This window comes from Hemibagrus wyckioides, linkage group LG01 (genome assembly GCF_019097595.1).
Source record: "Hemibagrus wyckioides isolate EC202008001 linkage group LG01, SWU_Hwy_1.0, whole genome shotgun sequence".
NCBI classification, from domain to species: Eukaryota; Metazoa; Chordata; class Actinopteri; order Siluriformes; family Bagridae; genus Hemibagrus; species Hemibagrus wyckioides.
In genome coordinates this window covers 6,314,580-6,329,515 of record NC_080710.1, presented here as the reverse complement: position 1 = coordinate 6,329,515, position 14,936 = coordinate 6,314,580, and the positions used below count along the sequence as shown (strand labels likewise).

At 37.6% G+C, this 14,936-nt stretch overlaps 1 protein-coding gene across 1 annotated transcript in view; it reads left to right on the top strand.

The window, feature by feature from the left end:
• Positions 1-367: 367 nt before the first annotated feature.
• The window catches only part of adcy2a (adenylate cyclase 2a), a 138,496-nt gene continuing 123,927 nt past the window's right edge, over positions 368-14,936 (top strand). The window contains exons 1-2 of the mRNA XM_058398988.1: positions 368-797; positions 12,946-13,143. Coding sequence (XP_058254971.1) covers positions 414-797; positions 12,946-13,143 — 582 coding nt within the window. The 5' untranslated portion in view covers positions 368-413. The remainder of the gene's footprint in view (positions 798-12,945; positions 13,144-14,936) is intronic.

The following is a 14,936-nucleotide window of genomic DNA, read 5'->3' as shown; positions in this document are numbered from 1 at the left end:
GTCTCGAAGATCTTATTCCTTCCTTGTCATTTTATTCCTTCCTTGTGGTGGGGAAGGCATAAGGGGGCAAAACTGATATGATGGGGATATAAAATGAGTGACAGAGATGGTCTAATTAATGCCTCCAGTGCATTAAGAGCCTTTCTTGGCGTCTTTAAAAGCCTCACAATTTCCTCATTTTTAGACTCTCAGTGACTGCATTATGCATTAGCACTGCTATAGTAAGCTCATTCTGTCCCCTCAATCTCTCTCTCTCTCTCTCTCTTTCTCTCCGTCACACTCCCTCTACCCCCTCCCTCTTTTCCTTCTTTCCATCTCTCTGGTCCCTCCCTCTTTTTTCCCCTCTCATATACACACACACTCAGTCTACTCTCTCCTCACTTCTCTCCTCGTCCAAACATGTTGCCTGAGCGATGCTGTGCGCCAGAGTGGAAAGCTTCCTGCCGGTGTCCGAGGCGCGCGCCAAAGCTGCCACCCGGCCACCCGCTCTGAGTCTGAAGGAGCTGAACAAGGATCAGGAGAAAGACATGAAAGTGAAGCAGGCGCCCGACGAACCGAGGCAGGGCACCGGATCTATGTGGACAGGAGCCATGCGAGGGAAGAGATACCTGCTGGAGCGTGGCACACGGGATGGAGCCAACAGTGAAAAAGAAGGCACCAGGAGGCATAGATCGCCCGACTGGCTTTACGAGTCATACTGCCGAATGAGCCAGCAGCACCCGCTTATCGTTTTCCTGCTTCTGATTGTGATGGGCGCCTGCTTGGCACTACTCGCTGTGTTCTTTGGCTCTGGGTTGGTGAGTGTCAAAAGATCAGGGGGTCGAATTGCTAGAGTTATGCTTTATTCATCCATGGCTCCTTTGTTTTCTTTGAGATTGTCTGATTGACTAAAAGAGTATGAGCGTCCCAGGCAAAAGTGTGATGCTGCAACAGGACAGGCGATCATCAGGATGGTTCCTTTCTTTTTCTCTGTCCTCAAGTCTTATCTTTTGGGGAAGTGGTGGAAGTGTGATCCTGAGGTGGTGTAAGAGCAAAGTGCACTGGTTGTTCACTAACATTCTGGAGTAGGAAGAAGACTTGAGCTCTTGTCCCCACTGTAGTGTAAAACTGATAAACAGGCAGACTGTTGGCACTATTTCACTGGGGACAGAGTCACCTCCTGGTCCCACAGTTAGTCTTCCATTGTTTCCATTTATCTGTCTTTCTCTAACAATTACATCCAAATTCCTCAAAGCTGACACTGCTAATCTTTTGTGATGTATTGGACAAAGGCCAGGACTTCTGTGGGGAAAATGAAAAAGAAAAAAAGCACAACTGTTTGAATTCCAGAAACATGTCTGTGTTTATTTTATAAATCACCTCTTATTTAAAAAGTCTCATCCAGATGATTAAGGCTGAGAGCTATAAAGAGCACAGGAGTAAAGAGAGAAGTGTATCTGAGAAAATCAGGCTCAGTCATGGCTAATTAAATGAATAGCGCAGAAGCTATTAACCTGCTGGTGATAAGGCAGCTCCAGCTGATTGTAAAACCAAGGAACTGCTGAGGATTTGAAGCCTGGGTTTGTCAGGACGTGGCTGTGAAATGTACTTATTCGAGTCAGGCAGTCTTGTGAGCATGTTGTTTACATCATTCGGAACATAGTTGAATTAATTTTGCTGAAAAAGTTTCAAATGTTTGCTCAGGTTTCTATTTAGTGAGTTTATGTATTATGAATTAAACCCGCAGAATTAAAACAAACCCAAACCAGAGGATTATTTCTTGTCTTAAAAAGCTCAGACGAGTGCTTGCTGGACTACGTCGTAGCGCTTCAGGCAACCTCCTACGGAATAGAGGAGCATTCATTTGAGCGGGAAGCAAGAGCAAACTCCGAGCCGAGGCAAAATATTGACACATGGCTAAATCGCTGCCGTTCTTGTCTGACTGCCTGACCTAAATCTTTACGGTGAAGACGAGCAATGAAACGGAAAACGAGGGTCTCTCTGTTTCTGGTGGTTGCACACAGCACATTGAGTGTGTGTGTGTATGTATATGTGTGTGTGTGGGGGGGTGTTAATCAGAATGCACAATGTAAGACATTTTTTTAAATGCGTTCTCTGTGATACAAATTGCAGCAACGCTCTGTGTAACCCAACCTGTATTACTGTGTACTCTTAATTCCTAATGCAGTTTTAATCAGTATCATCTGTCACTCCTGTCACTATATATCCCTTCTCATATCTTTGTTATTGTCTTTACTGGTATTATTTTATTTGCTGTATTGTAGGATGTATAAATTAAGAAGCAGAAAGAGAACGGAGTAAAAAAAACTCTTTAATATTGCCTTCCAACACCAATACGAGGTTACTGTACCTGAATGTGGACTTAACATGATAGACAATCTCTTATATCCAGTAGCTGTAGTTTTGGTATTAATAAGAACATGTTGATATATTCACAGGCTGCGGATTTTTACTGATTGTGCTCCATATTTAGATATGAAATTGCCCCTGATTTCCAAGAGGTTGTTTTGTTTCCAAGTCTAAATCACTAAAAATCTCTTTAAAGATGTAACTAAGCTGTTTTTGTTATCTTGCTCTTACCAAAAAATGTGCCATGTTTATTTATCTGTAAACTAAAGCCATACAATGTTGTACAGTATATTAATGATCACACTAGATACCGTGGATTAAACATCAAATATCATATCGATCTTTTAAAGTTTAATGGTAAAAGATAAATTAATATAGTTAATATAGCAAGCTACACACTTAAAAAAAACAAAACAGAATTTAAACAAATGTTTCCGATTTGTTTCTTTGGGTTGCATTTTTGTTCCTAGTACAATACAGTTCATTCCTGCTTATTGATTTTGTACCTTGAACTGGTTCAGAGCCCTGCTAAAAAGTGTTAATATAATAGGACATTGACAAAGAATGGTGCGTATCTGTACATGGCAGAAGGGAAAGGAAGATAAGAGAACAGATAAATGAATCATAGCCAGTTCCCAGTGGAGATGAAAGTGTGTGTGTGTGTGTGTATGTGTATCTGAATGTTTGTGTGGGAGAGAGACTCAGAGACAGTCTCAGTAGGAACAGGGAGGGAGAGGGAGGAGATTGCAGTATGAGCGTTGGTGTTCGAAGGTGCTACTTAAGCAGCAAGTCGGTAATTAGGTATTGCATTCGCTGGTTTTGTCATTTAATACATACTCCGTCAGAAAGGTAGTCTACGGCATAATAAGGAACATTTTCTAGTTCCCCAAATAATTACTGGTCTGCAGCAGCAGGTTTCTACAATCAAAACTGTGTTAAAATTGTGGCAGAACCTATATATGATAGCTATCTTGAATAAAACAAGTATAGTCCTTGATTCAAACTCCACACACTTTAAGAGTAAGATTGATCGCAAGTTGATCGATGATTCTGAATCTCAGAACCCAGGATCTTGCTCCCATTGATAAAATAGACTTTCACACATGACATCAAGTCAGTTGGTGGTGGTGTTCCGCCATATTAGAGTGGAGTATTGAACATTTTTAATATTTATAGGCCTGTGGTGAGTTTCTGTCTAAGGTTTAGGGTTTAAGTAGTTAATGAACATGAATGAATGAATGAATTGGAGATGCCAAGACTGGACATTGAGCAGATCATAAAATTGGATTCTTCAAAAGCACCACAGGGTAATCTGGGACGTTCAGCCTCGGAAGAGCAATATAAAACCTGGGAAGAGCAGACAAAATTCTGTGAAGAAAACAATCCAGAAAGACCAGCCTAAAATCTGGAAAGGCCAGACATACATTTGGAAAGACCAGTCTAAATACTGGAAAGACAGGTCTAAATTCTGGGAAGACTAAATCTTAGATGACTAGCCTAATATCTGTGAAGACCAGCCTTAAATCTGAGAAGATAAGCCTTATATCCAGAAAGACCAGCCTAAAATCTCGAAAGGCCAGACTTAAATCTGGAAAGACCAGTCTAAAATCTGGGAAGATCAGACTAAATTCTGGAAAGACCAGCCTAAAATCTGGAAAGAGCAGCCTAAAATCTGGAAAGAGCAGCCTAAAATCTGGAAAGACCAGACTAAAATCTGGAAAGAGCAGCCTAAAATCTGGAAAGAGCAGCCTAAAATCTGGAAAGAGCAGCCTAAAATCTGGAAAGACCAGACTAAAATCTGGAAAGAGCAGCCTAAAATCTGGAAAGAGCAGCCTAAAATCTGGAAAGACCAGACTAAAATCTGGAAAGAGCAGCCTAAAATCTGGAAAGACCAGACTAAACTTTTGAAAGAGCAGCCTAAAATCTGGAAAGACCAGCCTAAAATCTAGGAAGATCTGCATAAACATGGAAAGAACAGCCTGAAGTCTGGGAAGAGCAACCTAAAATATGGGAAACATTTTGAGATCAGAACAGTTTGTCAGATCAGGTGATTGTCAGGTCAGTCCAGCTGTTGAGACATAAGGAATTTAGTCCCAATGGCATTTGGCACACATTACGTGATAAAACTCTATACCTTGCCTAATGCACCACTGCCTTGCCTAATACACATTGAAACACAAAATAATCTGGAAAGGACAGCTGAAAGTCAGAACACCTTTTGCAATGGCCTGATTGTTGTTTAGTGTGGCTCAGGGTGTAAGGATAATAGTCCTCTTGAGAATTTCCTCGACTGTGTATGGAATGTATGTTATAGATATAATGGCTTCGCCTAATATACATATGAATATACAAAATACAAGATTCCTCACAGCAAGTAAGCAGAAGTTCCCTTTTATCAAGGATCCCTACTGAATCTATTACACTACTGCCTCTGCACTGATACCCTAGTGGGTGGCCAGTAGCAAACTGAACAGAAGGCATCCACTCTGATATCACAGGGACAAATACGTTAGTTAATACTATTTATCATGTAGACCAATCCTAATCTCACACACTACCCAAATTGTTTGACAAGATACAAATGCTTACCTATCAACACTTCTAGTAGCTATGAATTTCGCACGAGACCAAGAGCTTGAGGATGTATTTTTAGTTTCAGATGTCAGACTGAGTTGTTAGTGACCTTTTTGGCAAGGAGTAATATAGTGGAAATGTTTTTGTTTATTCATTTATATTTATATTTATTTGTTGCATTTATATCAGTGCAGTTGAAAATCATTCATTTGTAATTGTTTGCCAATGTAATAGAACAGATTTATGGCTGAAGGTACTATGAGTTCCTGGAACTTTGGGAGATGCATCAGAGTTTGCGTAATATTTAATGGCTTTTTTGTTGTTCACTGAAATGGTGTTCTTTCTGTGTGTGCATGTGTGTGTGTTAGTAATTTGAAGGGCTCTGAAAGAGTGGTAGCAATGATAACTCATGGAAAATGACTGCAGCGTTTAATGGAATCACTGAGGCCTGGCTGGCCAGAGATCCTCATTTCTTTTCAGTGCAGTTCTTCAAAGTGCTGGATTGGATCTGGTGAGACAGTACAGCGTCAACACCTCCTTTATACCTTTTTTTTTTAATGCTTGTGCATCTCCACACCTACTTCAGGTAATGAGAACTAGATTTGTTGTTTGTAAAGGCTCAGTTGATTCTCTTGAACTTTAGGATTTTTTTTTAGATATTGAACATCTCCAAAAACCCAGGCTTATCCGTTATGCATGAGCGTCTAGCATTTTTTTCTCCCACTAGTAGCGTCTCTCTCCTCCTCCTCTCCGGGGGATGTTTGTGTTATGGCGGTGAGAGGTAGAGGTGGTGTGTGTGAAATGGCAAGGAGAGATCTGCCATAGTGTCATCTCCTATCACGTCGAACACATTTCTACCCAGCTCCAGGGTACAAGATGTGGTCACAGTGTTGACGGCATGGCTGAGCGGCTTATCGCGCTGCATGTATCAGAGTCACGTCAGCTGGTGGTTATCAAGTTGTCTTTCCCAGCTGCCTCAGTGTTGCCCTGATGCGAAACAAAGTCGCCTTCTTGGATAATAGAAATGCCTTTTTGCCTTCAAAGCTGGGTGGATTAGCAAGCTAATTTCCCAGTCAATAATTTTTAGCCTGTGTGAAATTCGCTTTAAACATCCCACCTGGGATAAAACATTATCCAAAAAGAGACCACGCAATGAAGTGCTAGAGCTATGGACCTGAGACATTATGACAGAATTCAGATTTGGATAAAGCTCAAAGATTCATTAACAATCCTGACACTTGGATATATTTATTTGATTAAAAAAGCCTGATGTGCAGCCTGAGAAATGACATCACAAATACAGCTCTGGAAAAAATAAGAGACCACTGCCCAATCTCCAGATTTGAACCCTACTGAAAACCTCTGGAATGTCATCAAGAGGAAGATGGATGGTCACAAACCATCAAGCTGATCTGTTGCAAAAAGAGTGGTATAAAGTTCCCCAACAGCAATGTGAAAAACTGGTGGAGAGCATGGAGCCAAAACGCATGCAAATCAGGGTTATTCCACCAAATACTGATTTCTTAATGTTATTTAGCCAAAGCATTAACACAATTTGTTTACAAATGATTTGCATTTTGTTTTATTTTACTGACTAATAAATTATAATCAAATGTACCAAGTAACCCTTTTTTTTAATGTATTATACACCTTTTTTAATTCTTTTTTTTAATAATGCTTATTGTTGTGAAAGCATGGGGCAATTATTACAGAGCTCATGACCTCAAAGGCTCTTTGACCCACATGGGGGAATTTTTTTTTTATAATTCAGAAGCAGACGTCTTGCAAAACCACAGAGTGTACGCTTGTTTTTACTTAAGACGTGACTCCTGTCTGGCATGAAGATTGAAAATGTCCGTACCTTACTTCTGTGTATTTATTCCTTGGGACGGTTTTGGACAGTAGGATGGAGACACACAGCAAGGCCAATTATGCTCTCTTGAAAAGGTTTACATTAACAATGCATGGTAATTAAATGTACATAAATGCATTATGAACTGTGCTTTAACATGCAAATGTCATTTCATAAACAACTATAATGCATATTGTGATGTGAATTCTTTGGAACCATAGGTCATAGCGTTTTTTTTTTTAAATAAATATTTATAAACATTAGCAGTACAGGAAACTAGTTTAGGTAGATGATGAGAAGATGCAAGTGCAGGTAGACAGATTATTAAGAACAGTAATGAGCAGTTTAATAGGAACAGCAAAAAAAAAACAACAACTGGCAAGGGCCAGGCGATCTACGGACAGAGAACAGACAGATTAAAAAGGCTTGATGAACAGATGAGACTAATCACCACAGAAGTGAGCAACTTGACTCACAGCACTCAGCGTGAGGTGAGACTCGCCAGACAGGAAAATTCTTGATTAAAAAAAGTATTCTCATCCTATTAGTATAATATTAGTGGACTAAAACCTGCTTATGTCAAAAACTGATTGCTGACAATAAATAAACAGATCTGGATATTATGCATATTCAAAGACTACAACTAAAACATCTGGAATGTGGTGCATTTCTCTTCAAGTACACTTCCAAATACTAGGACTTGTGTCCTTTAATGACCAGGTTGTGTCAAAGGACCAGTTTTTTTTTTTTTGCCTTAGCTGGAGACCTCAATGATGACTAGCTGACTAGGAGAAATGATATTGAAAAAGATCTCATATTTAAAAACAACTTAAAAATTTAGCGGAAAACCCTGTCATTAATTGTCATGAAGAATCTCCAGAAGACAAAATAACGCAGACTTTGAAAGTGATCTAATTCAGTTTATTCGCTATTAATGTCACTTGTGATGTTCTGTCAAAGCTGTCACATGCTAAAGGTCTCGTGACATTTCCGTATTAGACCTAAGGCTAAACAAATGTTCATTTGCATTCAGATCTCTGTCATGTGGCACAAAAATCAGTCAATTCAGTCCAAATACAAGAGTATGGAAGTTAAGCTTATTTTTATACTGTCATTTCTTCATCTTAATACCACTTTTGACTTTGTAACATCCATCAATAAATACAGAATGGCACACCTGTAAAAAAAAAAAGTGTATTATTTTTGTAGAATAAATTGTGCTGTTCCACTTATACTACAGCAAAATTAATGAATAAAACATGATTTGAAACTATTACCAATTATTCAAAATATGTCATGGAACACCCAGGGCACGTCGTTTCCTGAAATCTCTCAATTAGAAAGCTCAAACCCTAGTGGCTGGAAGTTTCTCCCATGCCAGGAAGCTCAATAACATTTAAACAAATCACTGACACTGGAGACTCCTTCTATAAACGTTCCATAAACATCTCAAGAAAATCTTAATCCCATCAGACTGCATGTATTTATTTTTTAAACGTTATTATTATTAGTCTACGATTATATACAGTGATCCTGCCATGTGTGATGTTACTATAGAAATGTTAATTTTTTAGAAGTAATGTGTTCATATTTAAAAACCTGGGATATAAAAACCCCAGAGCTGTTATATACAAGTTATTTATTGAATATTAATAATAATCCTGTTTTTGTGAGATAGCAGATCAAATATTTTAGCTACACTGCTTATTGAACAATGAATTTGTTCATAGTGTCACTGCATATACTTATACATGCACTGAAACTTACTTTTACTTACTACTGTACATTTTGATACACACAGTTTTTAAACCTGCCAATCTGTAATATATTTCATACAAGTACACATCTCCTGTACTTAAGTGAAAGTACAGATACCCTAGTTAAAATGTTACTCCAGTAAAAATAGAAATTTCTGCTTGAGTTAAAGTACAAAAGTAGCTACTTGTATACAAATGTACTTAATCTGTCACTGTACTCACACATGCCTGTTAATACAAGTTCTGAGAAATGATCACGATTCAGATGTCAGTTAACATTATTCTAAATCAAAGACCACAAGGGGAACATGGGGCTGTAAAATAGCAGGACTTGAGAACAATTAGGTTTTTCTGTTAAGATTTATATTATTCCTAAGACAGTAACAAAATTAATAAAACACTTTACCACACAGATGTTTGCGCATGGAGAATACACCCTTATAAAATGACCCTTATATAAAGACAGGGCCTGTAGATTGTAAAGGGTCTGTAAATAGTAAAATAGTAAGTACTACAGCAGGACAGTCTGACTTGGGAACTCATACAGAATACCTAATGTGTGCTGGACACTCCTGTGTTCTGGGAATCAGTTTGATGAATCAGATGACAAGCAAGAATCTAAGCAGATTCACTTCAACAGACTCAGAAGAAAAAAAGTTGAAATTCAGCACAGTCAGTATTTCAGTATTGAGTTAACTAATGCGTTGATGTGTGATGGGCAATTACAGTATTTGTGCACTAATCTTATTCTTTATATTAAGAATAAACTTACTTAAGCCTTCCATTTAAAAAAACCCAATGAAATAGAAATGTTACTTGGTGACTGGTCAAATATCAACAATAAAAGTTGACCTTATGGGTTATTGGGTTGCTGTATAACATCAGTAATGTTAATATAGACTGCTGCTCAAGAGGTACTGATTACTTACTTAGCTAACTAAAGCATAACTAGCCATGCACAAAATCATTAAGATAATGACAGATTTATTCACATACACAATAATCCTTCATTGTTGCGAGCTAACATTAGATTTAATATTAAAGAAAATCGCCATTATGATCATCACAGGATGTGCTCACCTCTACATGTTTTATCGAATATGAGGTATCAAATATGTTGAATTCTTCTAAGAAGAAATTGTATGTTACTGAGGCAGAGCAGGTATCTGAATATGAAAGACTTTCTTCTGTTCTACAACTTGAAATAAATCCTGCAGGTCAAGTCATGGGTGTGTGGGTGGCAGGATGGGGTCAGGTTTTTCTTCCATCGTAGGTTTCAGTATTTCAGCCTGTGACACTACAACTTTACTGCTCTACCGAAACGCTGCATTTAATGAAACCAAAAAGATAGCAGAAAATAGCACACTGGTAGGAACAGGCAAGAGTAAAAGGTTCACAATTTATTTGTACTGCTGTGCAACAGGACCCAATGCTTTCCAAGAAATCTCGAAGAGGAAGGGCCCTGATCATTTTTTACATTGAGTATTTATAATCAGGAATAAACACAAAATAGGATTAAGGAAAGGAAAACATTGTCAGTCACTGTCTACATTACAATGCCTGATCATTGCCTGATCCAGATAGCCCTGAGTCTCAGCCTTGAGTCCTGCCATCTAGCCTCCATGGCAGTTCTGTCTCTATCTCTGGTCAAACAATCTCTGGTCATAACAATTTTTATGTCACAACCAACTTCTAGTCACGCATACAGAAGGTTAGAACCTCAAACACAAAAATAATGCGCATGCTGTAGCTCAGTTTGTTTACTGTGCTTTTTGATTCCAGTAATGAGAAATGGGGGATAATGTAGCGGAGTAGAAAGTAAGAGATGTTACTTCAATATGTAGTGGAATGAAAGTAAAAATTCTCAAAATGTTTTATACGTTAGTAAAGTACAGATACTGGAAAAAGATACATAAGTACAGTAACAAATTACATTTACTTTGTTACTGCCTACCACTGCAGCTGACCTGTACAGAAATCAGTCATTACAGTCATAGTATATAATGTGGAGGGTTATGTATATGTATAATTTTATTTTTTCTTTTATTTGTGGTCTTTTATGCATTGTTTAATGTCTTTGTCCTCCTTGCTCTTGTGTTGTGTCTATTGTGACACCAAATTTCCTAAATTAATAAAGTACTCCACAATAGGAATAACTCTACAATAGAATAACAACAATGTGTATTATGGATAAAATAATATCACTCCAATGTTTCGTTTTTTTCCCCTGTACAACTTGCGCCATGTGATTAGACAGTGTGTATGCTATTCCATGAACAAATCATTTTTTAATATATTAACAGGCTATTAATAGATTGCTCTCTAATTATGGCCTGATGGTGTTGTAAATCTTTCTGGATGAACAAAACACTGCGGTTTCACCAGAAGCAGGATGACTAAAGAATCACAAAGCCGGTCAAAGATTAGTCTAAAAAGAAGTTGAAAACTGTCGGTTTTTATACTGAGCTTATAGATAATGCTCAGAGCTAAAATGAGAGAACAACAGAAAAGAATGAACAATGGGCAGACAGTATACATCATGTGTAAGCAAAAATTACATTCATTTTGATTACATTGTGTATCTTTCATTGCGTAGTCATGAATTCCACACTGGCATATTCCCCAGTTCCCCAATAATGTCATGACAGTGATACAATTTCCCAGTCGTGACAACATGCTGAGAAAAAACCTTTTGTTCAGCAAGGTCCAGAAATCTTCTTCCACTGCCAAGAGTTATTTTAGCTGGAATCCTTTGGATAGTTTGTCACTTTGAATAGCACAGCTAAGAAATATTAAGCTGCCAACAGTGGCTCGGATTCTCGTGGGTTGCACCATGAGGAGTATTTATGCAATTTCCAATCCTATTACAGTCACAGCATCTTACCATCCACCCCTCCAGCCGTGGATATGTTGCCTCGTATGCAACTGACTTATTGATTCCATTTAGTAGAAAATGTCTAGGTATTATAATTATTGACAGCGATATCTATCCAGTGGTTAGCTGCTTTATAATAAAGTTGTATTTTCCAGATGACTGTTGGCTGTAATAACCTGCACAATCCTGAGAGACCCTTTCGACATGTTGGGTGTTTAATATACAGACTACTGAGATGTCATTTCATTATTAAGTCGTTCAGACTCTTTTGTACACCAGTTTGTTTAACCGTCTGGAATATAGTTAGAACTGAAACTAATAAAGGAAGCTAATAAAGGATGGCATTTTATATGGAGTGCTCTCAAGGTTTATTGGCATCCTTCATGATTAAGAATGATTGCGTGTGAAATAAACATCATAGAGAATTATTCATATTTCATATATATGTTCCTGGTTTAGTGTATCTTGAATAAACACACATGTACTGTGTCTTTTCACAGGGGTAGCACCTTCATATGTGAGCCAGTTGTATCTTTATTATGTTTGTTTTACCAAGATTGGTGTACCTTTAAAGCTTTAATCTAAAAGGTAATTATGGTATCTATATCCTGCTATATCCCGGTTAAAGGTACACAACATTACCACTCTAGCAACAAGTCAAACTGATTTATGTTTTATTCTATTTTTAAATAAAGATGAGGTGTTGGTATCATTGCAAAGACAGAAACTCTTACTGAGAACGTCTCACAAAATGTGTGAAACAAAACATTTCTCTACTACTGCTTGCCTGGTCTAATCATCTCTCAGGGTACAAGGAACACATTAATACTCTTGTCTGTTCTGATTGTTGTGACCTAGGTGGTGGAGCGAACTTCCCTTAGATGTCTGAACGGCTAAGTCTTCAAACGACCTATTTCTCCGTAAAGTACTTAAATTAGCACTTAGTTTTTAGACTGATGGTATTTTTACTCTCTGACCTACTGAACCAGTATCAGGATGTATTCATTGATGAAGTCTTGAAAGCTTCTATAAATCATTCTGGATAAGAGCGTCTGCCAAAAATGTAAACGTAGTACCTGAACTTAACAAAGCTACAGAAACTGGTGAGCATGTTTGCTGACCAAAAGGGACTGCTCATAAGAAAAGGCACCCACTGTATAAACATTGTAGCTCACTGAGGTGTTTTGTTGCTGTTGGCTAGGCTGCTGTGTGTAGATTTACTAGATTTCAGCCTGAAACCTGATTGCCTTTGCCACTCGATACAAAATCAACTGCTGTGTTCTGTCTCAGTCTCTCAAAATCCATTTACGAGTGTATCCAACCTTTTTACAGGTCTCTCTCAGGGTGCCATTAATTCTGAAACCAGAGCTTAAGTAAAGCTAAACAATTTCCCAGCATGTTCAAGTGTTATACACTTCATATAAAATAATTGTGCTCATTTACACGAAGGGTGCTAATAATTCTGGAGAGCACTTGGTAGTCTGTTTTCTTTTATTCAGCTATGCTTGTTTCTGATCTATTTCTTTTTTTCTTGGCAGGACATTGAGGCTCATGTCGCCTTTGTGATCACCGTTCCCACGGCGCTGGCCATCTTCCTCAGCATCTTCGTCCTGGTCTGCATCGAGTCAGTCTTTAAGAAGCTCCTCCGTCTCTTCGCCATGGTCATTTGGGCCTGCCTGGTCGCCATGGGATACCTTTTCATGTTTTTCGGCGGTATCATTTGTCCCTGGGATCAGGTAAGGCAAGAAGAAGTGCTTGTTTTCATTCATGCAGTGAGAAATCCTCGTGAGAAGAAATAAACGGAAAAAAAAATCATGAGGAAGCTGTCGGAGGAAAAAAAACAAGCACCTCGGGGAGTCGCCGAGGTGAATAGGAAGGTTTATTAAAATAGAGTGCTTGGTGGAAATTAAGTGGAAATATGCAGCGTAGGGTGAAATTAACCAACACGGATGAGCTCTCAGAGTGTGGCAGTGTGCAGATTTTAGCCCAATTATATCTGCTCTAGTTTTTTTTTTTTTGCACCCATGTTAATATGTAAGTTTAATATGTAAGGAACTTTTTTTTTTTAATTTTATACCACAGCAATTAGCCAGCAATTACATTTTAAATTTATTACCAAATGACCCATAGTACTAATTATCTATTTCTAGTGTTTTGGAACATCTGCAAAACTAGTTCCTGTTATCACTTATGCTATACACTAGCAGCATTAAACATTTCTTTTCTCCCTTTTTTCCCCATCTCTCTTAAAGTTAATAAGCTTGTCATTTTACCAAGAAGTGTGAAGTCTATTGCAGTGCTGATAATAAATGAGTAAATAAATGTGTATTCCTTTTGTTTTTAAACCTAGATTTGCTGGGAATGAGTTGTTACCTTTAGAAATGTCTAAATGTCTAGAAATGTCTAACTGTCAGAGCTGCTGTTTCAGGAAACCTTTCATGTTTTCACATCCACACGAATATTTTTAATTGTTGCATGTTGTGTTTTTAGCCAGGTTTTTCGTGTAAAAGATATTTAATGAGTTTTATGAGGTTTTATCCTAAACTAAATAAAAACAAATGATATTATCAAAATGTGGTTTCGGGAGTTTAGCAGGTTGTTCATTTAGTCAAATATCAAACTACTACAATGTAAACAAATTTCTTGTTGTTTTTCTATTTTTCTAACAAAAAGATTACAAAAGATCTTTTTTCAGCAATAGTTTCAGCAACTTGAAAAATGACAACATTATGTGCAACCAGTAAAAAAAAAGAAAAAATCATATGGTCGTAAAGCTTCATTGCATTGTTAGATTTATTGATGTGAGATGTGAAGTAAGGCCATGTTTTTATAAATACAATTACCGAATGATTCACGAAGATCTGGAGAGTTCCCATTATCGGATTACTTAAAGTGCATGTAAATGTGTTTTTGAATTGATAAGAATTGATAAGTGAGTTAGAAAAATAAGGAGATCGGGTGGATGACTCTCTTTGTTTCAGATGAACTGTGAAAAACATATTTTTCAAAAAAAAAAAAAGAAAAATCATGAGGTGGTGTAAAAGCAAGCGTAATTTTGCAGACACAAAGCCTCTGGTGGTCCAGCTACTCACAATGTGTGAGGATTTCATAAAGTTTTCATAAATATTCACTTATTCCGATCATTCTTATCATATCTCTAGCAACTACTCATTCTCATGGACTTGAATAGTAGAAGCTCCACCTAAGCTATGGGTGTAAAAAATCTCAACAATCTCATACATACTCTGTCTAACAGGGAACTAATTTGTCTCTCAGAATGTTGCGTGGAATAAAAATTGACAAGATAACGTTTATTAATAAGTATAGGAGGAATACAACACTTCAGCATGTCCTGTCATTGTAAAACAACGTAAACAACTTAAAATAACTTTGAGGTGGTAGCAGTAACACACTTCTAACACAAGTTGGGTCCCATGACACCATCCTGTCGTCGATTATTTTCCCTGTCATGTTTTATTCCTTCAGAGCTAACGTTATGATTGGTTTAATTATTGTTTTTTTTTTTTTT